The 23,149-nt window shown below is 36.1% G+C and overlaps 1 protein-coding gene across 1 annotated transcript in view; it reads right to left on the reverse strand.

The window, feature by feature from the left end:
* TTC39B (tetratricopeptide repeat domain 39B) overlaps positions 1–23,149 on the reverse strand; it is a 76,652-nt gene that overhangs the window by 35,683 nt on the left and 17,820 nt on the right. The window contains exon 2 of the mRNA XM_062599000.1: positions 17,535–17,569. Within this exon, the coding sequence (XP_062454984.1) occupies positions 17,535–17,569 (35 nt within the window). The remainder of the gene's footprint in view (positions 1–17,534; positions 17,570–23,149) is intronic.

Genomic DNA, 23,149 nt, shown 5'->3' on the forward strand with positions numbered 1-23,149 from the left:
TGTGAAATAATTTTATTAGCTAATTCTGAGATCTTTCAAAAGACTCATTTTTATATATCTGGATTTAGATGCTGGGTTTTGTTTCTTGCATATGAATAATGAGCTGAGATAGTTAGTAACATACAAGCACTTGCTCTGTATGTTCCAATGCTTTTATATTCTCATTTTCCCAGACGCAAATTCCACTCATTTAGTACATGCCTGGTTAATTCCACTTGCTCTGTCTTTCCAGCTAATGTAAATGGCTTCTTGCTTTCTAAAAATTAAAAACCAAAACACATGCAAAGCACTCATTTCTTAGTACAAACTTACTAAAAAAAAGAAGGAAAAAAAGTAATCTCTCTCTCATATTCATGCACTAAAATTATTTTGTGACTAGCACTGAAGCAATGTCTGCCCCAGCTATCTTATGGTATAAATCCCAGTGACATTAAAGGAATAGTCTTCAAAACTGCAGAGGACAGAGTGACCTTCTAGCCACCTTCCTTCATAGCATCTTACCTCACTTTGAGCTGGACAGAGAACTCTGAACTAATGATGCCCTACTACTTAAAATGCAGATGAACTATGAACTGTCACCTGTATTTGGCTCTGTTTGCTGGCAGACAAAGAGTATTTCTATGCAGAGGCTCAGAAAAAGTGAAGATTTATCTGCTAGAACATCACAAACCAATTTCTACAACAAGTGAGCAGACAGTGAAAAAGTCCAATATATCCACATCAAATAGAAATCAAATCTGTATGTGCACTGCAATTACACAAGTACCTTTATTCTCTGGTACAGCAATACAAATACTGATCCACAGGGCAGATGCACTGAGGTTGCAGACCATACCCAGGTCTTCATCTTCTGCTGAAGAACGGTGCTAAAATTTCTCCTCAGACCAAAAGGTAACTTTCTATTTGCAACACTTGTTCTGGTTCTGGATGCAAGTCAGGGCTCAGTGTCCCTTTCTTACTTTCATCTTTCCAAGCACTCAGTTTATTACTTCATTATTTTTTAAAAAAAGTGAAAAACAAAACAACATTCCACTATAGAATAAAATAGTGTTCTTTCTTTCCATTTTTTCCCTTTTCCATATCAGACATCCATATAGAAAAAGAGATGCATGCACAGAACACTTTTTGGACAGGTACGAAATTTAACAAAGTTCATTAGAAAACAGGTATCGGGAATAAAAAGATACTTTGCTGCAGTAACATGGACTTCCATAAAAAGTACCGACTTGTTTTTTCTTTTTCTTTTTTTTTTTTGACTCACATTCTTTTCCTGTTGACTCGTCTATTTCAGCAAGGTCATTTTCTCCCTACCTCCATATAGTTTTCTAGAGTTGCTAGAAAATTAACATATTTTATCATCACAAATAAGTACATATTTTACCAAATTAGATTAACGCTACAATAGAATTACTTTAGATTTTATACGCATGTGAACGCAGTTCACTACTGAATGAAAAAGGAAAAGGCAAATGCACTACTTTGGCTGCAATACACAGACGCATATCTTATTACAAAGAGAATAAGATGTCACTATGTTCCAGTCTAGGTGCTTTACTGATAACTTGGAAAAAAGTGTATGATGGGAAAAAGTATCTTTTATCTCACTGTTACTTCAGGGGAGCAGAATTCTTAGAAAAGAACAAACGACTTTTTGAATTCCAACAATAGCTTATACGTTTTGGCTTTTAGTATGAGTTATCCATGAAAGTGTTCCAAAAAACTAGGGATAGTTTCTATAATTTCCTACTGGCTATTAGCAGCTTTAAATAAGTTGTTGTTAACAACTGTGTGAAGCTGCAATAGACATTCAGAAAAATAATAGTGATTTAAAACCTTTAATACAGATTGGAATATCCACTACTAGAATTACAATCCTCAGCACGTATATAAAGCAATAGCATTAATGGTTTAAAGTGTCAAAAGAGTTTGCAACTTACTAAGTCTCTTTCAGTTTTGTCAACAGATTAATTGAATGGAGTTACACAGGAAACTATTTACTAAAATAAATGACAACAAAAAAAGTCATTGCACCAGTACATGCGATAAAAATCTTTCAAATATTTAATGAGTTAGGCTGGAACAATTATAAAATCATAGAATGCGTAAGGTTGGAAGGGACCTCTGGAGATCATTTAGTCCAACCTTTCTGCTCAACCAGGGTCACCTAGAGCATGGTAGACAGGGTTGCATCCAGGCGGGCCTTGAACATCTCCAGAGAAGGAGACTCCACAACCTCTCTGGGCAACCTGTGCCAGTGCTCCCTCACTCTCACAGGGAAGAAATTCCCCCTCACGGTCAGGCAGAACTTCCTGTGCTTCAATTCCTGCCCATGGCCTCTTGTCCTGTCACATCGGACAACTGAACAGAGTTTGTCCCCGTCCCCTTGACACCCTCCCTTCAGGTACTTGTACACATTGATCAGATCCCCCCTCAGGCTTCTCTTCCCCAGGCTGAAGAGGCCCAGCTCTCGCAGCTGTTCCTCATAGGGCAGGTGCTCCAGCCCTCCGATCATCTTCATAGCCCTACACTGGACTCTCTCCAGTAGCTCCATGTCTCTCTTGTACTAGGGACACAGTACTCGAGATGAGGCCTCCCCAGGGCTGAGGAGAGGGGCAGGATCACCTCCCTCGACCTGCTGGTAACACTCTTCCTAATGCACCCCAGGAGACCATCGGTCTTCTTGGCCACAAGGGCACATTACTGGCTCATGGTTAACTTGTTGTCCACCAGCACTCCCAGGTCCTTCTCTGCAGAGCTGCTTTCCAGAAGGTTAGCCCCCAACCTGTACCGGTGCCTAGGGTTATTTTTCCCTAGGTGCAGGACTCTGCATTTGCCCTTGTTGAACCTCAGGAGGTTCCTCCTGAGGAAGGAGCCCAACTCTCCAGCCTGTCCAGGTCTCTCTGTATGACAGCACAGCCCTCAGCTATATCAGCCACTCCTCCCAGCTTGGTAGCATCAGCAAACTTGCTGAGAAGGCACTCTGTCCCCTCATCCAGGTCACTGATGAAGAAGCTGAACAGGATGGGACCCAGTACTAATCCCTGGGGGACTCCACTAGCCACAGGCCTCCAGCTAGACTCCACGCCACTGATGACAACCCTCTGAGCTCTGCCTTTCAGCCAGTTCTCAATCCACCTCACTGTCCGCTCATCTAGCCCACATTTCCTGAGCTTATCTAGGAGGATGTTCTGGGAGACAGTGTCAAAAGCCTTGTTGAAGTCAAGGTACACAACGTCCACTCTCTCCCCTCTTCTACCCAGCCAGTCACTCCATCACAGAAGGCTATCAGGTTGGTTAAGCAGGATTTCCTCTTGGTGAATCCACGCTGGCTACTCCTGATCACCTGCTTTTCTCCATATGTCTGGAGATGACATCCAGAATGAGCTGTTCCATCACCTTTCCAGGGATGGAGGTGAGGCTGACTGGCCTATTGTTGCCTGGGTCCTCCTTCTTGCCCCTCTTGAAGACTGGAGTGACACTGGCTTTCTTCCAGTCCTCAGGCACCTCTACAGGTCTCCAGGACCTTTCAAAGATGATGGAGAGCGGCCTGGCAACAACATCCGCCAGCTCCCTCAGTACCCATGGGTGCATCCCATCCGGACCCATGGATTTGTGGATGTCAATTTTGGCCAGAAGGTATCTAATCCTATCCTCCTCAACCAAAGGAAAGTCTGCCTTTCTCCAGACCTTCTCCCTCACATCCAGGTTGCAGGATTCATGGGGGCTGCCCTTAGCAGTGAAGACTGAAGCAAAGCAGGCATTCAGTAATTCTGCTTTCTCTGTATCCCTTGTCACCAGGGCCCCCGCCCCATTCAGTAGTGGGCCCACATTTTCCCTAGTCCTCCTCTTGCTGCTGATGTATTTGAAGAAGCCCTTCTTGTTGTCCTTGACATCCCTTGCCAGACTCAATTCCAGCTGAGCCTTAGCCTTCCTTGCAGCGTCTCTACATACTCTGACTGCATTCCTATAACTCTCCCTAGTAGCCTGTCTCCTCTTCCACATTCTGTGTACTTTCTTCTTCTCTCTGAATTTGGCCAAGAGCTCCTTGCTCACCCATGCAGGTCTCCTGCCCCTTTTGCTGTACTTCTTACTCACAGGGATGCACCGCTCTTGAGCTTGGAGGAAGTGATGTTTGAATACTAGCCAGCTCTCCCGGACCCCCCTTCCCTCTAGCGCCTTAACCCATGGGATTCCTCCAGTTAGGTCTCTGAAGAGCCCAAAGTCTGCTCTCCTGAAGTCCAGGGTTGCAATCCTGCTTGTTGCCTCACTTCTTTCCTGCAGGATCCTGAACTCCAGCATCTCATGGTCACTGCAGCCAAGGCTCCTCCAACCTTCACATCTCTAACCGGTCCCTCTCTGTTGGTAAGGATAAGGTCCAGCAGGACACCCTTCCTCATAGGCTCCTCCACCATTTGTGACAAGAAGTTATCATCAATGCATTGCAGGAGCCTCCTGGACTGTCTGTGCCTTGCTGTGCTGTCCCTCCAGCAGATGTCAGGGTGGCTGAAGTTCCCCATGAGAACCAGGGCCTGTGATTGTGAGGCTACTTCCAGTTGTCTATAGATGGCCTCATCAACTTTCTCTTCCTGGTCAGGTGTGTACAGCATAGCTTAGTGTAAGAGAATTACTGGAAAGGCAGTTACATTGTTGAAGTTAAACATAACTTGATATATGCTATTGTATTTTTATTTATTGGCGAATTAGTCTGCTATACAATCACCCCTGCTGCAATGACCTACAAACATGTTTCACAAAAGTGGATTCAGGGACTGGAAATTGCAATAAAATCTATTTTTAATTTAACTATGCTTTCCACAATTTAAAATCACATGTTTAAGACTAGATTCTACATCTTTTTTTTCTTATTTTTTCAAATCAACATCCATTGTGTTCAAATGTATAAGCAGTACTTCACATGGGTAGGTACTGCAGAATTTTGCTGCAAAAGTTCTAAAACTATTTATTGGCTCTTTTACAACACAGTCACAATAATCAACTTCAGCTAACAAACAACATTTAATTGACAACTACTGGGTTCTGCACAGCTGCTGTTCTTGCTAAAGCAAGCTTCACTGGGCTACAGTTACTGGAAATATTTCAGTTTATTAGTGCCAGCAATGCAACACTTTTCCTGAGGCAACACAACCCTAAAAAATTAGAACTAGTAGTAACAAGTTATTTTTAAGATTCCCACATTAAAGATGCATATTTATCTTAATTAAAATAAAAAAGAGTGAAAATATTCACTTCTAAAAATTGAAGTGAATAGAAAGGACCCAATTTTGATGGCAAACAAGAAAACAAGCAGCACTGCATCAAAAAGAATACTTTCCCAACAAATAGCTACTTTACCATAAAAGAGGCCCGTATCAGTTATGGAAGGCTTCTCAAAGAAAGAAATTTGAGGCATTTCTTTAAACCAAATGAAAAACAATATTTTACAATATTTGGGAAATATTGTAACATTTCTAAATTCCTAGGATTTCACTTTTTATCTATATGTATGCTAGCAGTAGATATCTACATTCTTTCCATCTGGAGAACAATTCAAAAAATGTGGAATCTCACATTTAGAAATTTCTTGCAGCTAATTGAAATTAAAGCACAAAAAATATTCATATCTCTTTTAAGGTAAATGATTTAATATGGCCAATCACTTTCCAGTTATGAATAAGAAAAACTATTAACCCAAAAGTTAATTGAAAAAACAGCAAGAAAAGATGCAGGATCACGTGAGCATCATTGACAGATAAACAAAAGACTTCTGGAAACGCTTTTAAATTTCATTTCAAATTCAGATTGCAACTCACAATGGAAATGCTACTTAAAATCACCCAACAGAAGAAACTTAAGACATATGGCTGTAAGTTAGTAAATGATCTCTAACTTACGTATTCTAGATTACAGTCATCATTAGTAAAGATTTACAAACTGCAGCTATCCAATCAATATAGCAAGAATACATGCTTTTTTTTTTTTTTTTTTTTTTTTTTTTTTAATATATAAATCCACTGGCTACAGTTTATTTCCACAGGAAATTTTACATTCATTCTGCACACATCCCTTCTTATGAAAAACATGAATTTTAAATACAGAAAACCTGCAGTGTACAGATTCAAGACAATTGTTATCAGCTTATGAGAAGTTATAAAAGCTTCATACCAATATAAGACAGATTTCATAAAATAATCTATTTGAACTTATGTTCTTCACAGTTTCAGAACTTCAGTAACGCATGCTGTAGTCTGTGTGCTAAGCATAAATTTAAGACAGCTCAACTAGTAGCAAAACTATCCAGTATATTTTAGCCAACTTTGCAAACAATCAGAAATAACTCTGAAATACTACCATATTATGGTCCATTGTTCTATATACATGGCCATTGTTCAAATCAAAAACAAACACGAAAACCCACAAAACTATCAATGGCAGCTTAGTTAAAACCTTATTAGATTACACAATTCAGTACTTTGGCAAAACCATGAAGCTAACATACTGTGTTACATAATCCAGAAATAATTACTTCTTCCTCACTCTAGAATTCGTTGTACAGTACACTTAAAATCTCATTCAACAGCAAACAGAGGCAAACAGTGTGACTTGCACCCAAGCCTTTCTCAAGTACTAACTTTCACTTGATTCTTGGGGACAGGAGTCTATCTGCACAATAGATCTAAAGTGGAACAGCATAGGATGGAAAAAGCATGATTCAATTAGATTGCGCCATCCCCTCAAACCTACCCAATTATGAGTTAATGGAATTATGTTATGAATGAAGGGTGCTTAAAAGCCTCAAATATACAAAGAATTTCAAAGCAACCAAATAAAAATTTCTTCTTAGAAGTCTTGTGTGATATTAAATTTAAAATACTAGACAGGCATACGATGAGATTTCTCACATCACAAGACCAATACCGCTTTACATTCTTTGAGTGAGCCTAGTCTCATTCTCTAACTTAGAGGTAGGAATAGGACTGTTTTTGTCCTGTATAAAAAGCAGTTCAGTGCCTACTATCCTGATGCGTGAAAATCTGAGAAGTGAATACAAGTATTCAAATATTTTTGCTTCCAAATATTTACAGGATGTAAATATACATATACATACATTTTTTAATACCATGCTACCATGCATGGCATACTCACTTTTAGCAATTCACAGCAGAATTCCTATATAAACTTACTGAGAGATGGACAGACAGACTCTCCAACCTTCCCAATGGTGTTTTATATGGGAAATATAGAACACGTTTGCCTTGATAATAAATATCAAGGCATTTTCTGCACACCACAAAAACCTGACTGCTGTATCCTCATATATCATTACTACTCTACATATTAAAGCAAAGTAACCAGATAAGCACAAAAGTAAGACAGCCAAAGTAAAGACTGTCATCTGCTTGAACCTCAAACACTAAAGGAAATAAAATGGCAAGAGCAAACTCATCTTTCAGGCTGACTGGAATCCACTACTCCCAACACCACACTCCACTCTTCTGAAAATACATACAAGAGGCTTTTTTTTTTTTTTAAGCAAAGAAACAGAAGCATTTACAAATGTGTAATTTAAATGACCATTAATCAGATTCAGTGAGCTAATAGTCAATTAAGTCAGTTGTTTGTACAGCTTAAAATAGAAGAAAAAGCACAATCAGCTGCTTCATCTGACACCAAATTCTTTACTTTCATAAGTTCAGTAACAAACTGTGCTGCACATGCACAGTAATCAAGATGCAAATTCTCCATAATGAATCAGCCATATTGTGAGAACAAACAAGATGCACGGCAGCTACCTGGGTTACTATTTACCTATGTGAACATGCACATATATTATATCTGCAGTGTATAGCCATCAAAATGAATGTGAAATAATCTTATTCAAACTTATCAACCTACGCAAACATTCAATACAGCCCTGCTAAAGAAATGTAATCCTAAACACTGCTATTTAGAAGTGACCACAGTTCAACAAAGGGGAGAAAACAACAAAGCACAACCAGCTCTGATCTGCAAGCGAGTGAAAAATCTGCTTTACATTGTCGGACACTAAAGAAAATGCTGTCAGTATGTAGGCTCAGATGACACAACTCAAAGCAGTGTAAAGGCTACTTGTTATCAGATTTATTAGTAAACTCAATGATTCCACAGTATTTAAGACTGTTTTAACATGTGATCTTTGTAGTTAAGCTCAGAATTTACTGTGTTTGTATAAAATTTATTATTGTAATAGTTATCAAATAATCCAGCTAAGGTCAATACAGACACTATTTAGCAGCAAAAATGAACGTTCAAATATTTTCAAAAGTGATATAGCCAAAACACTGTATTTGTACAAGTAAATATAGATTCATACACAAAGTTAACATCTCCTATAAACAGTAGGTCTAAGTAAGATTCACTGACAAGCAAATGTTGGAAAATATCCTCCTGAAATAAGCTAGCATGTACAAATAATAATGACATCTTGTTGACAATTTTATACAAAATGCCTAAAAATTCTACTTATCTCAGTAGGGAAAAATCAAGAAATAAATCATTTAGCAAGTAGGACACCAGATCAGGCCAGGCGTTTATGGGACTAACACTGCGTCACACAAATATTGGCTCAGATCCCAAAACACAATTAGGACAGAGCAGTCTTACAAATAAGACCATTCTTTCTAACTTCAAAACAATTCACAGGAATTTATTACACAGTAAATTTACAGTTAATATTGCAGACCTTAAATTATTAAAATCTCTAAAATACACTGTATTATACTTAACATTTAGTACTCTTAAAAAAACCCCACAAAACTGCATCCCATAAACTATTTATATTTAAACGATTATATAACCTCAAACAGTTAAATCATCACAGCTACCACGACAGAAAGACGTACTGTATAACGCAGAAAATGACCAAGTCTGATACTGTCTTTAAATTACCACCTTTTCAAGAGCAGAATCCAATATACACACCTTGCAGTGTTCTACAGTCTAAAGCATCCTAGCTGATTAAGCACTGACATCAGCAGGAAAGCTGCTGCTTGCTGAAAGCATTGTTCACCAATGCAAAGTGCAGAGGAAAACCAATTATTCATAAACTCATACTGAATACATCATTTTACCTCCTCTTGAAGGAACTCCATCTAAACTACAACATATTTTTAAAATGCACAACATACCTGCCAAGGTAAATTTTCCCAGATAAACCCCCATAAATTTGACTACCACAACTGTGATTTCAGGGACTAGAAGGCAGAGTAATATACTTACAGGGTTAATTCAATTAACTTCAGGTGAGTAAATACAGTCCTTATGTAAAAGGAAGTGCTGCTTCTTTCACTCTGTTCGTTTTCCACCATACACAAAAAAAGATAGGAAAAAAGCCCAGAGAGAGAACTGATCCTCTGTTCTATTTCTCAGTACCCATGAGGTTTCATTAATTAGTTACGAAGCAAAAAGAATAAAAAGATAAAAGTTCACAAGCCAGCAGCTGGCAACACAGGAGCTCTCCATAGCTGAATTTGAAAGAAATGTCAATTAGAGTGGTAGCAGCTACAGTCAATGCTGGTAGCTGATGCTTCTGCAGGAAGAGGATGCTGGGAGATTTTCCCAATCTGTGCTGCAGCCTAATTCTAATCCATCACTGCCTAACTACAAGGAGAAAATGGAGACAAGACAAATGTAAAACGATTTGTATTTAAAGACAAAAGGGGAGTTACCTCATCTTTTTAAAGTCAATAGACAGGAAAAGAAAAGTATACTAATGCAACTGCAGTAAAAATAAATCAAATATACAAGGCTGGGTAGCAAACAGCAATTTGATGAAAATCAGCAGGTTTTATGTGCAATATTCATTACTTCACAGTTCTAAACAAATGAATGTAATAAACATTTTTCTATTAACCCTTTGCCTTTTTTTGCTAGAAATTTAAATTTTTAAACAAAGTTCCACAGCCAAAAATAAGTCAATAGCACAGACAGGCATCTAATATATATCAGTTCTATTCATGAATATCAACAGCAACAAGAGAAAGTAGGAGTTAGAAACAAATCATCTGGAACAGGAATAGTTTCATCCCCTTGGAATAATCTAAGCAGAAGAGCCAACGCCATATGAGAGCTGAGCAGTACAAAATTAAATTGTCCTCCATCTTTAAGTTCTACAAGTACTCTTTAAAGTTGTACCATCTGGGTAAGAGTATCTATTCCTAACAACATGTAATGTCCTGAACCAAGCTTTATTTATAAAAACTTCTCAAAGGAAACTCTAGAACACCCATGCCATAACCAAAAATCAGTTTCAGCCAATGTGAGAGAAAACATCATTTTTTAATGACATAGTTAAACTTTAGGGAATAGTCTACTTCTTAATATTGCTCATCACACACATGTATGTTGAGGAAGGAGCAGGGAGAGCCATTCAGATATTCTCACTTTTGTTATTTTGCCTTTTAAGTGAAGATGTGAAACTCTTCCTTACCTTTGTGACAAGCAGCCACTTTCTTACAGTACTTTCTTATAGCAAGCCCAGTGAAATACTGAAGTGGAGGCTGAAAATATTCTGGAGGTTTGTCTATGTAGTTATAGCTAGGTATATAGAGGAAGGTATGCACTTGGTATGCCTTTGAGCTTGAAATTTACTGCCTAAAACTGGAAGATACCATTTTGCTGCTATTCTTGAGCTCTCTGACTGTAAAAATTACTATCAAGTCTTTAAATCATAGAATAAATATTGATTTCCTCAAGACATAATATATATATAGATAATAATAATACACATGTGATTAGTAGATCACACAAGATACTACCATAATAATTGACTCCAGAAGTTAATAGTAAAAAAAGCTCCTTTTTAGCCTACATTGGATCACAGGAAAATAGGAGGTGATATTTTTCTATGCTCTAGCCTCTAAGGCTTACAAAATAGTAGAAAAAGGAAGAAAACTCAAAGTTACGTTGGCCAATCCAGTTTGTGCTTTTGTTTTTTTTTTTTGTTCTTTTTCAAGAAGCCACGGGTACATACAGAACTGCACATTTCAAATTCACAAGATATCCATATAAAATTTGCAGAAAAAGAGGCCCGAACATCTCTACTGAAAAACAACAGACAAATCTTATTTGATCACATCAGAGTCTTACTTGTAATAACATAAGAAAATAAAAATTTAATCACTTAAATTGTCAGAGCTGTTTCTCACCATCTTAAGTTAGTGCGAGAATTTAAATCCAAGCATATGGTGAAACACATTGTTCTTAGAAGGACTTGGCTCCCCGAATTCAAATTTGAATTTAGGGCCATTTCTTCAGCTGTTTAGTTTCATTCATTGACAAAACACACACACGCGCAGGTATAACTGAAATCTTAACTACAGTTCTGAGATTACTAGGATAACCTTCTCTAACTTCCTTAAACACTTCTGGCGCTTAATCTATCACCCCAGTAATACCACACAGAGCTGCTTTGGTAGGATAAAGGATTAACAATATCCAGCTTTCATTAGGAAAAGGAAATGCAAAATAGGAATGATAATATAGTAGTGAAATCTGCCCCTTTCTGCTGGAATCAACAAATTTAGAAGTATTAAGAATTGCATCATTCACCAAAAAAAAAAAAAAAAAAAAGTCTGCTTCGTATAGAATTCTAACTTCTACCTTTTCACTATTACATTTTTTAAAAAATGTATTTAAATGAAATGATGTTATCTATCCAGTTTTTCCATTAAAGCCATGACTTAGAGCCTGGTATCACAAATTTCTATTAAAAAAAAACAGCGCAACATGAAGACTGCCTCAGTGTATGACCTCTTTGCAGGATCTAACCACAGGGACTATACTGTGTTTCTTCCCAAATACAATCTACAGTGATCTTCTGTAAACATACAGGACCACAACACAGTTACTCCAAATGTTGCCATCATTCATTTGCATGTTTTTATCTTTGAACTCTGAGATAAGGTGAGGTAATAGAAAGTATCACCTTGCCTAAGTCAAGTGAAAAGCCTGCATGCCAACCAATACTGTGAAAAAGCAGGTGTATGATAATTTAATGGTAACTTGTTTCTGTGTCACATGCAGATGACATTAAGGAATACATAAAATGAAATGAGAAGATATACAGATATAACTAACATTCCATACACGTTCCTAACAAATGAAGGGCTTCGGAGGAGAAAATAAGAAAGAAAAAAAAAAAAAGAAAGCAATGATAGCACATACTAGGCTTAGATATAAAACGGCAACAGTTAACAACTGTCAAGTCTAACCTCATTAAATCTAATTCTTGTAAGACTGAAAAATGAAAGTTTCCAAAATTGTGCTTTGGCAACATTGATGAATCTATTCCAGAAAAATATTTTGAGTAACTGGGAAAAACTAATGTAGGAGAAAAATACAGGAGTTGAAGATTATTTTGCTCAGTAAGATTAAAATTGAAGTTCTTTTTTTTCCCATAATAAAATTCACACACCAAAGAAGTTTTTTTAAGTAAGAATTAAACAAAAAGCATGAACTTGTTCTTCTCTTGCATGTTTTGAACCTATAGGTTGAACCTATTGGCAAATGATGATATTACTTTCTAAAACTGCCAAAAACATTAATAAGCAGACACTCCAGTGGAGAAAAGATGAAAGTGTTGTTAAAAAGTAGTTTAATTTTAATTCTTGACAGAGGATTTAATTTCCAAAAAAATAAAGTGCCTGTGTTTATCTCAAGTTAATTGCTTACTTTCAAAATGTTATACACCAGTTTACAGTAGTTCTGAATCAACACAACCATGTAATGGCAGGTTGAGTTTCACACATCCCACATACCCTCTTTTTCAGATTGAATATGCTATATCCAGAATTATGGCCACATCAGTACTTAGAAAACTTAGTAACTGCATTTAATAGAGAAGCTGTAGGTGAAACACTACTGATCTCACTAAACAAAATGGCAGACTAACTTACTGTAAGAGTATCCCTTTGGCTTTAGGGCCAGTGAATCTTAAAAAAAAAAAAAAAAAAAGAAAAAAATAGTATTAACGGTTATTCACGTTTCTATACAAGTTGTTCAGGCACGTTACAAAACCTTTTCGGGGAGATTAGTACGCCCTATGTCCCTGCAAGCCTACACTTGCAAAAGATCACAAAAGAGTCTAGATAAACAATCTAATCCATTTAGACAATCAGAGTAAAGACTGATTTCCTCCTGGACTTGTCCTCAGATATGACAGCCAGGACTAGACACTTAGAGGATTTTACCCTCTTAAGATAACTCATTGCCCTTTTAACATCTAACCCGCACAATCTGGCATCTACAGTTAAGAAATGATATTTAGAGGAAAACGCCATATAAAGAGAAATTAGATTTACAGAATCATTTGCTAGTAAGTTAGTGAAGCAATATTCATAGGAACTTTATTTTACACATATATATAAAAATTGTAGCGATATGAAAGATACAAAATATCATGAAGACCCAGTTCCTACTCATTCTTTTAGAATTCTCTAAACAACTTGATCCAATATAATTTTAATGAGCTCTTAAGACACACAAGTAAACATAAAAAGGTTTTGTAAATACTTGCAATTCACTATATAAAAAAAAGGTTCATTTTAGTTTAATTCAATTGGGCAATAAAAGTACAATCAGCCACTCAAACAAAAAAAAAACAGATATATTGCCCGAGTTGGGACAATGCAACTTTCTTATCCAATTAGGGGGAAGAAAAATCCTATTTATTAATATTTTAGAGAGAGACTTCATTAAGATCAGAATCAGAAAAAAAAAAAGGTAAACAAAGAAACCCTACACCTTAAATATGGTTTCCCTTAAAGTCTGAACCTCTGGCAATTCATAATTTTAATGGAGTAATGTTTCCAATTTCTACCACAGTATATTATTAATGGAAAAAAACTACTAGTAATTCCCAACAGAGAAAGGTAAAGAACAACAAATATGCCACTAGATTTAAGAAAGATTTCCCTGAGGCAACCTATTAACAGTGTCATTTGAAAACTGTAGCCAAAGAATTTCAAGAAAAACAACATTAAAGACTTTCACAGGAAGTCCCAAGGTGATGAAAGTTTTATCAATGCCTTAGGCACTTTTTGTTAAACAGATCAAATAGATCTCTCCTTTCACAAGGAGACAACCTAATCAAGTAAAGAATCCTGCCCAGATATAAAAGAATATACATTTTTATATAATCTCCAGAACTGCAAACTAATTATCAAAACAGAGCAAGTTTATCAACAGAAATTTTCCAGTCCAGGCTGCCCCATTTTTATGGCCTGAATGCTCACACTGAACAGCCTCTAAGTCTCATTTCTAAAGTGAGAAACAACATGTGCAGTTGAGCTAACTGTTCAGTCATGTGCGCCCAAGCCAAATCTAAGAGAACTGCAGTGAGTCAAAGAGATGTTTCAAATCAACATCAAGATAGCTGAGAAAAACCTGAATGGGCAAATATTGAGGGAAAGACTGCAGTGTAACAGCTATCCGTCTATGTCCTTGGCCTGCTGACAATCAAACTAGCCACTGACCATCCAGGAACACGAAAAATACAGATACAGCTTGGGGAGTAGAAAGGTAAGCAGGTCATGCGGCCATGTGCAGTAAAAGCTGGAGTTATTCTCGTGTGGGAAAGTGTAGGTTCACAGCAATCTCTATGAAATGAAGCTCATTTATCTCAGTGCTCATGATGTATTTCTCTACTAGCTACATGGAACCCAAGGAATCCAGAAGGAAGTATCTCAAATACTTGAAACTTACTATAGCCATTAATAAACAAAATATTTAATTATATATAGGAAAATGACATGGTAAGTCACTAACGATTTTCAGAATTTGCAAAACTTCATCAGTATGCCTTTTCCTTCTTTCATCCAGGACAGTTCAGAATTTACAGATGTTCTGTGCTGTTGACTAATCAAAGCCTACAACAATCTTCTTACCTGGCAATATTTCATGAAAGCTACTCCAGGACAGTAATGTTGCATGAAAATAACAAAGATCCTTCCATACCATATATTTCTGCAATCCTAAAGTATGGCAATGCTCAAAATACCATTTTTCATTAATATGAAAGTAATTAAATAATAATTTTTAAGAAATTGTAATAGTTTAGGAAAATGGTACTTTTCAGCCCCATATCCCTAATATCTTTTTTAAGTAGACTGCCACCAGAAAGTCCGAATACGGCAAGACCTGGATCAAGAAACAATAAGATGGACATTTAGGTTTTTCTTCCAAAACAAAACAAATTAAAATAAAAGCCTACAGGATTTCATAGAAGTTTTAAATTCAAATATCACAAAGGTTAGAATAATGGTAGAGACTTTTGGAACAGGAATAGAAAATCGGAAATATTTTTTTCTCCTGGAATACTACTAGCAGCTATATTCATACTACAGGAAAGTCTAAAGATACACTGAAAACACAAAAGCATTCAGAGTTTGAAATTATGGCTTGCCTGATGCTGAAAAACTTGCATACTTTTTTTTCCACCTATACATGTGTCCTATTGGGCTGGAGAGGCCTACTAACTCTTTCACTCGGATCAACTAGTATTAAAGCATTCACTCATCTGCAATAATAACTACTTGAACAGGTGTCTAATTTGGGAATGTATTGCTAAGCAAGCCTGAGAAGCAAATGGGGAGTCATTTATGAGCCTGAAATTTATTAAGCCATTTATTAAGACACAGGTTAATCCCTAGATTATTTCAATGTTAAAACTATTGTATAATATTTTATTTCTTTTATTGGTTGAGTAAACTTGAAGACAGACTCCAAAAAGAGGATTTATTACATAATGCACATCTCATGACAGGTCAATGCGCTAGGCTTCTACAGAGGAACAGATACTGCTTTTACCATCTGTACAAGTTTTACTACATTTAGTTCAGCCTATTTTAACAAGGTATATGACTGTCAGCTGAAATCTTGCAGGACACTCATGAGCCACAGGAACGGTGTTTACAAAGGTCCTGCGTAATCCGAGTTTTTTGATGTAGCATATACCTCAACTGAAGCAGTACCTGACACATGAATTGGCGTATTTGTTTTCTACATGAATTCCTGAAAAAAATCAGATTCTTTATATTTGCATTCAATTTTAGAACAGTGAGTTAGAGCCCAGTGAAACCCAGTTACTCATACTGTGTCTCTTCCTAGGCTTAGAAGTAGTAGTTGTCAGTTCAATATAGGGCAGACTTGCCAAGCTCTCTTTTCATTCTCTAAGGCAACTCTCAAATTCATGGCAGATAAGGCTCATTCCATGCTGTCTCAAACACTACCCCACAAGAACTGCAGGTCACCTAAACTGCTGAAACAGACTTAACTAAAGGTAATGAAATCTGGACAAATGGAAAGTCTATTTTAGATTACATCTATGCCAGAATCTGTCAAGAATTTTAAAGTACAGTATTTTTAGCCAGCAAAGGAAGAAAATAACAATGGTGACACCTAACTAAGTACCTTAAACAAGCGACAACATATTTCTTTGCTGTGACATTTTCTCCATTGTCCCACAGGAAAGCAAATTTACTCTCCTACATGACAGTTATTATAGACAGAAATGACAACAGCAACAAGATACTGATATCAGTTTTACTTCTACACCTCCTCTGCTCCCAGAAAAAAAGCACAGGAAGCAGCCAGAGAGAGAAGTCATCTGATCATACAGCAACTGTTTTGAATTAAAGTAAGGAAAAGTAGCCATTAACATCAACAAGTTTTTAACACTAATATGTAAAATCCTTCCTTCCTTCTTACTCCCCAGAAGGTATATTTTTTTTTTATATATATATCTAGCGCAGAACTTTCTAATCTCTAAGTATTGTACAAATATAGTGGTCTGCTAAACCTACAAACTACAAATGCCATGGAAATTTCAGCAACTAACTTCAGTCCTAGGCTACAGCCTCAAGATCAAGAAAAGTTTTGACAATCTCAGGATATCACTAACAGCCTCCCTTCTGGTGAATTTCACGGCACAAAAATGCAATGAAATCCTATAGAAAAATTAAACACATTTGTGAAAAATATCAGATATTTCTACCACAATTTAAATAAGCTGTTGCTGAATATACTTAAACAAGGTTCTGCTGGCATGAAAACTCATGCCAGAGAATGGTGTGACCATCCTCCATTTTATTCCATATGGTAAAAAAAATATCCACAGAAGAATGCATTATAAAGTGCCAACTCTGAAAATCTTACTTTGATGGTCCTGTATAATGTGTTACTGAGAAGTCTTTCACCAGTGCTTCTTCACCATACAGAAATTGACCTAAAGCTGTTAGTATGTAAACAACAAAGTGCCTGTGCAGTTGCTCTTTTTTTTGATTCTTTAACTTTTGTATTTCTTCACCAATACTTAACCACATATGTATCAACCTAATTAAACTTTCATTTCCTAACTTTTGGGACCTTAACGGTTTTGGCAAAAGTGATGTGAACAGTAATCATAGAATTATGCTTCTTCTAAAAAGTGTGCATGCAGTAATTTACTGCTGTATAAGCAGTTTTAACAAAACATCCACATTTTAGAAAATTTTACTTACACGGGGATATTTTCAAAGGCATCTTCAAAGCTTTCCTGCAAAAGAAAAAAAAAAGTATTTCAGTAAACTAAAGTAAATACATGTATGTTTGGGAACTCTTTTTGCAACACAGCAGAAAGCTACATTATCAGACAGTATTTATTCTGCAGCAATAATCCTAACACTCACAGCCTACTGGCTCTTTGTTGTGCTTTCAGCTTCCAGTCTAGCAATTCTGTACTCTAACAAATCCATTCCCTGCAGATCTACAGAACAGAACTTAAGTTAAACAGAAGATCCCTTCCTCTTTGAACTCCCATATTCCACTCTGCAAACCATGAACAGAAATATAGCATATGCCCCAGTAATCTGTGCAACATCTGATGTATTCAGGATGCACTAGTCAACTAGTATATTTACAAGCAAAAAAAAATGTAATTGAGATATTTTGAGCATACAGCTGATTTACTCTGGTCAGCTGGCATATGCATCAAGTTCAAAGTACATCTGAGATATCACACATACATAGTTAATGCATGAGCAGAGACTATATGAACAGCTTGCTCCAGGCATTAGAATTCTGGATAGAGCTGCTACCTCTTTCTACCTAGATCAACTTTTTTTTCCACCTGGGTTCAAATTTCAAGTTTCAAAATTAATACAGGGAAGAAGATGTAGGAATATGAAAACAGTCATTATAGTTCAGATCAGCAGCCACTTACTTCGCTACCCAACTTCCATAAGTGGTCTTAAGAGGTGTATAGCAAAAACCCAAGAACAAGGCAAATGTGACTGCTACTTCTCTATTTCCTCCTCTCAATCCCACACTTTCCAGCTATTGGTAATTCAGGGAATTTCCAGAACTTGATGTGGCTTGTACATACAGTAATTTTCAATAGACCTCTGTTTCAAGTACTTGTCTAGGCTGCCCTTGAACTCAGTGAACTTTTTTTTATTCATAACATCATGACCGCAGCGAGCAATTCTACAGATCTACCACTGATTTTCTGAAGAATAATAAACTCTGCTTGCTTTGAATCTGGCTCCCGCTATTTTCATTTAATGGCCTTTATCTTTTGAACTGAAAGAGACAGTGAAGAATCTACTCCTACCCATCCTTTCCTTGACAGGATTTTGTAAACCTTTGTCATATCTTCCAAATTATCTCCTTTACAAGCCAAAACGTGACACCCTACTCAGTTGTTCCTTGTGCAGAAACCATTTTATACTTCTGCTCTTCTGCTTGCTCTTCCTGCCATTGGAAAAAACTAGAAGCATGACAAAGCAAGTCTTTTTAATTTTTAAAAAGTTTCCAGGAATAACACTGTCTTGATATACAAGGTTTATATTATCTTATTTCTTTGCCTAGCACTCTCTGTATATATAACCATGAATAATACTGGCACTACCATGTTTATAGCAAACAACCTTCCAGAAAAACCTGCTTGCAAACTAAGAATACCACTGACAAAAAGAAATAATTTTAATTCATTGCTAAAACTTCAATTACAGCTTAATTTAAGGCTATCCACTCAATTATTACAATGCTAACTTGAAACAGCAAACTCACTGGCAGCGAGGTGAAAGATCAGTGCTTCTGTAGTACTTGCATAAGCATGAGATTGAAACTAATATATTCAGTAATATTCCACAAAACAGAGCCGTGTTTCATTTTCCTCCCCTCAGCAAATATACCAGAAAATGCAGCTGATAATTAAGTATCCTGATGAAGCATTACATGCTGTTTCACTGCTTTATAACACATTCAGCAATATGCTATGTGATTCTGATCCACCCTTGAGAAAGTTACTTACATTTTTACTGAAGGTAAGTTTTCTATTCAGAGAAAAACTGTTGCAAAAGAAAGTTAATTTCATCATGCTCTTCTAGTAGAATATGTTACTACATCAAGTTTAAACTACTGCAATTGCATGTCCTTTTCTGTCTGCAGCTATTGTAAGAAATAATACACTTAGAAGTGTTATTGACACACTGACTAAATGCTTTTGTTCAAGATAAATTTACTAGTTAACAATACTAGAGCAGACAGAACAAATCCTATTACACAGAGTACAGTAAACAACTCTGAAGAAGTCAAGAAATGATTTCTGATCTGAGCAGTATTGAACCAAGTTTCCAAAAGCTGAACAGAAGCCAATAGGAACAAATATCCTAAAAAAAAGGAACCTAGGAACCTTGTCACCCATGTCTCACTACAGACATTGAATAAAAGTCATCCCTTTTCTAATCAAGTGGTTCTTTGAAGACCATTCGCTTCCTTGAATCAATGCTACATGAAATTTGGCCAAAAAAATAAACAATATCCAAAAGTATTTTGAGCACTTTTCCACTTTTCATACAAAAAAGAAACTTCACAAGTAAAATAAGTTTTAACAGAGACTTTCAGAGAAGAGTAACAATCAGAAGTCTACAAGATGGGAAAATATCTGTGAAAGGAAACTTTTGTCTGTTCCTAACATGTAAAGTTCTCTGTGTAGGTTAAGGCCTATGCCTGGCTCCTACTGACTTCTCCTCCTTGCTGTTCAAGCTGGTGAAATGCGCATCTAAACATTTAGAAGATGAATTACATACAGCACTGACATTTTCCCCACATTCCAATGTAGAGGGAATAATCAGGGCCTCTCAAGAGGCAAATCCTCAAGGTCTCTCAAACCAACATTTTTCATGGTGACTTTCTCTATGAAATTAAAAAAATAAAAGTATACTTTTTAAAAAGTTTTCTGTGCCTTTCCATTTCCAGCATATAAGCAGAATGCATATTAGAAGACATTTGATTTGACATCTTATTGCTTTCTTTTCCCTAACAGTCACAGACAAGTTTGTAGTTGGCTCTAAAAACAAAAAAATCACACAGATTCCTCGTAACTAAGAAAGTGAAAATATTAAAGAAATGCATGGCCATTTTCTGCTCCACTCCTTGCCTATTTCAGCAAAAATAGCAATGTCAGCCTACAGCATAAGAGATAAGCAGATTTCAGTTGAACTATCCAGAACAGCTCCTCCCAGGCAAAATTCTGGGATTCATCATGTTCATACTAAAATATAAGAAAAAGATCCTGAAGTACTCAGAACAAATTTATTTTCCCTCAAGTAGTCTCAGTTATCATTTACTTATAAATTAAGCCTGTTCAACAAGAGGAAAAAATTAAAAGCCAAGTGTTACATAAAACCAGATGCAATCTGAAGTAGACACTATTAAAATCTTTTTCCAATATAGTTTTATATATATATATATATATTTTCAGGTATTCTGTTTATATAAACTTCTAAGCACTAACAGAATCATATTTACATATGCACTTATTGGCTTCTGTTACTGTCTGCCATTTTAAATACACGTGTGTGTATTTTATATATATATATATATGTATTTATATATCTATATATATACACACACACACATATATATATATATATAAAAAAATAATACACACAAACACAGATGGATGGGCATGGATACACGTTTATACACACACACAAAATACAAATACACACCCTTAACATATAAACCACTGGACTTTTTGGGTTGACATATCTGCTGTGATATAGAAGCAGCCCAGAGACATGGACAGACATGTTTTTGCACACTTAAAGTCTAGGAAAATCCTCATCCTCTGTTGCTCACCATGACATTGCATCTTCCAGCTAAAATGTTTTAACAAACTTCCAGAACAGCTTCTCCATTTCAATCTACAGTAAAAGGGATAACCTCAATCAAGCTAAATGGTCTTACTTTTCACTGACAGTAGATATACAAGTTCCTTTGAGCCTAATGTCTTAAGCAGCTACACAAACCATATCTCTGATCTCTTTACTTTAGTAGGGTTGGTAGAAGAATATTATCATCTTTATTTACATGTCCAGACAGATTTGTCAGAGACTGAGGCTAATACAGTCCTTCATTTGTTTCCTACACCTGGCTTAGGTCCATCCTGCAACAAGTCCTAAAGGTCCTGCTCTGGTATGTCCCTATTGTAACAATCATAAACATTCAGCACAAACCTTCAGGAAATACAGGCCTGCAGTTTAATCAACAAATACAGAGCAATACAGCTTTTTCCCCCAGATATTCTACTTGGAAAAAGAAATACACTGCTTAATATTTAAGCCTTACAACAATATGCTTAAATACACACTGTTAGCTTATGCTGCAAATCTACAGATTTGTATTGAACCTTTTTCAGAGAAGAGCTCAATCTAAGAACTTAAAATACAGGAACGAAAATAAAACTGCCACTAGGTGGCATGACGAAGACTAATTCAGACTTCCATAAACATGAGAAACATGGGCACAAGATTTGACAAAACAGAGCTGTCTCAAAAATATTTTTCTTGAATTACACCATCTTCATCTTTTTTAAGGTAGATTGCTGCACTATTTCACATCTTTTTGATGCATCTTTTCCAAGATAAAAGCAGGTTTGAAAAGAATTAGCTTTATGCAGCTTTGCAAATCTAAGGAAGTGGAACTTAAATCAAACATGGCCATAAATGGGGATAGTATATTAATATAGAAAAAAAGAACAGAGTTCCACAACTCTTTAGCAATAAGAGCAGAAACCATTTACAGAAGACTAACAATCACCTATAAAGCTTCATGTAAATCAAAATGTGAGATATGTCTAAACTCCTATAGGAGATGTATCAGTTAGTTTACAATTGGTGTAATGCAGTTACAGTGCTTTCACTGCTTGCCTTGATTGTTACAGAAATCCTAGCATGAAAAATGAACTCTCTCTCTCTTTTCTTCTAAATTCCTCATAAGTCTGTTACCTTTAAGCTGCCTTAAACTGTAACCTATGACTTTTGGTAAACTATCGTGTTATACTTGTTAATTTTATCAAGCTAAGAATGTTTAACACTTTCTCTTTTCAAAATGTGGTAAGCAAGATCTGTCAATCAAAACTATTCCTTTAAAATCCAGACTTATGGCAAGGGTACCATTACTGAACTATATAGTTAATACATATATATATATATATATATATAAACTATCTACATTCTTTCCACCAGTGACAACCTACATTCAGAAAACAAAGTCCAACAGTTAGGAACACTAGCCATGATTTAGAATCAATGCTAGATATTATGGAAAAAATAGCCTTATCTCATATATGTTAACATATGTAAGATTGCATATTGATTCAACAGAAAAATGAAACCATATGAAAAAATATGAAAAAACAATGAAAAAATGCTAACTAAAATTAGATGGTGCTACAGCAGAGCTAGAAACCTATTCACAGCTTTATGTTTTAAGTACTAAATAGAATACAGTTTCAAGGAAAGATTTGAAAGAAGAAAAAAAAAGGAGAATTCCCTTCCCTGGAAAGTACACACATTAAGATATTGTAAAGTACAGGAATTTGCACAGACAATTACATATTTAATAAGCAAGCATGCATTCAGATGCTTTTAGTCTTGAAGCTTCCGTCTAGATTTCTATTCAAGTATGGAAAATTTTTATTTTTGTCCTCTTCAATTATCTGTAATTCATTCCTACACCATCCTTTTTCTCAAAAATCATGGCCGGGTGAAAAGGATTCACAGCAAGTTTGGTACCTGTCAAAAGCCATGATAAGCTACACATTTAATGTCTTTACCTGCCCATAGAA

This window comes from Rhea pennata, chromosome Z (assembly GCF_028389875.1).
Source record: "Rhea pennata isolate bPtePen1 chromosome Z, bPtePen1.pri, whole genome shotgun sequence".
Lineage (NCBI taxonomy): Eukaryota > Metazoa > Chordata > Aves > Rheiformes > Rheidae > Rhea > Rhea pennata.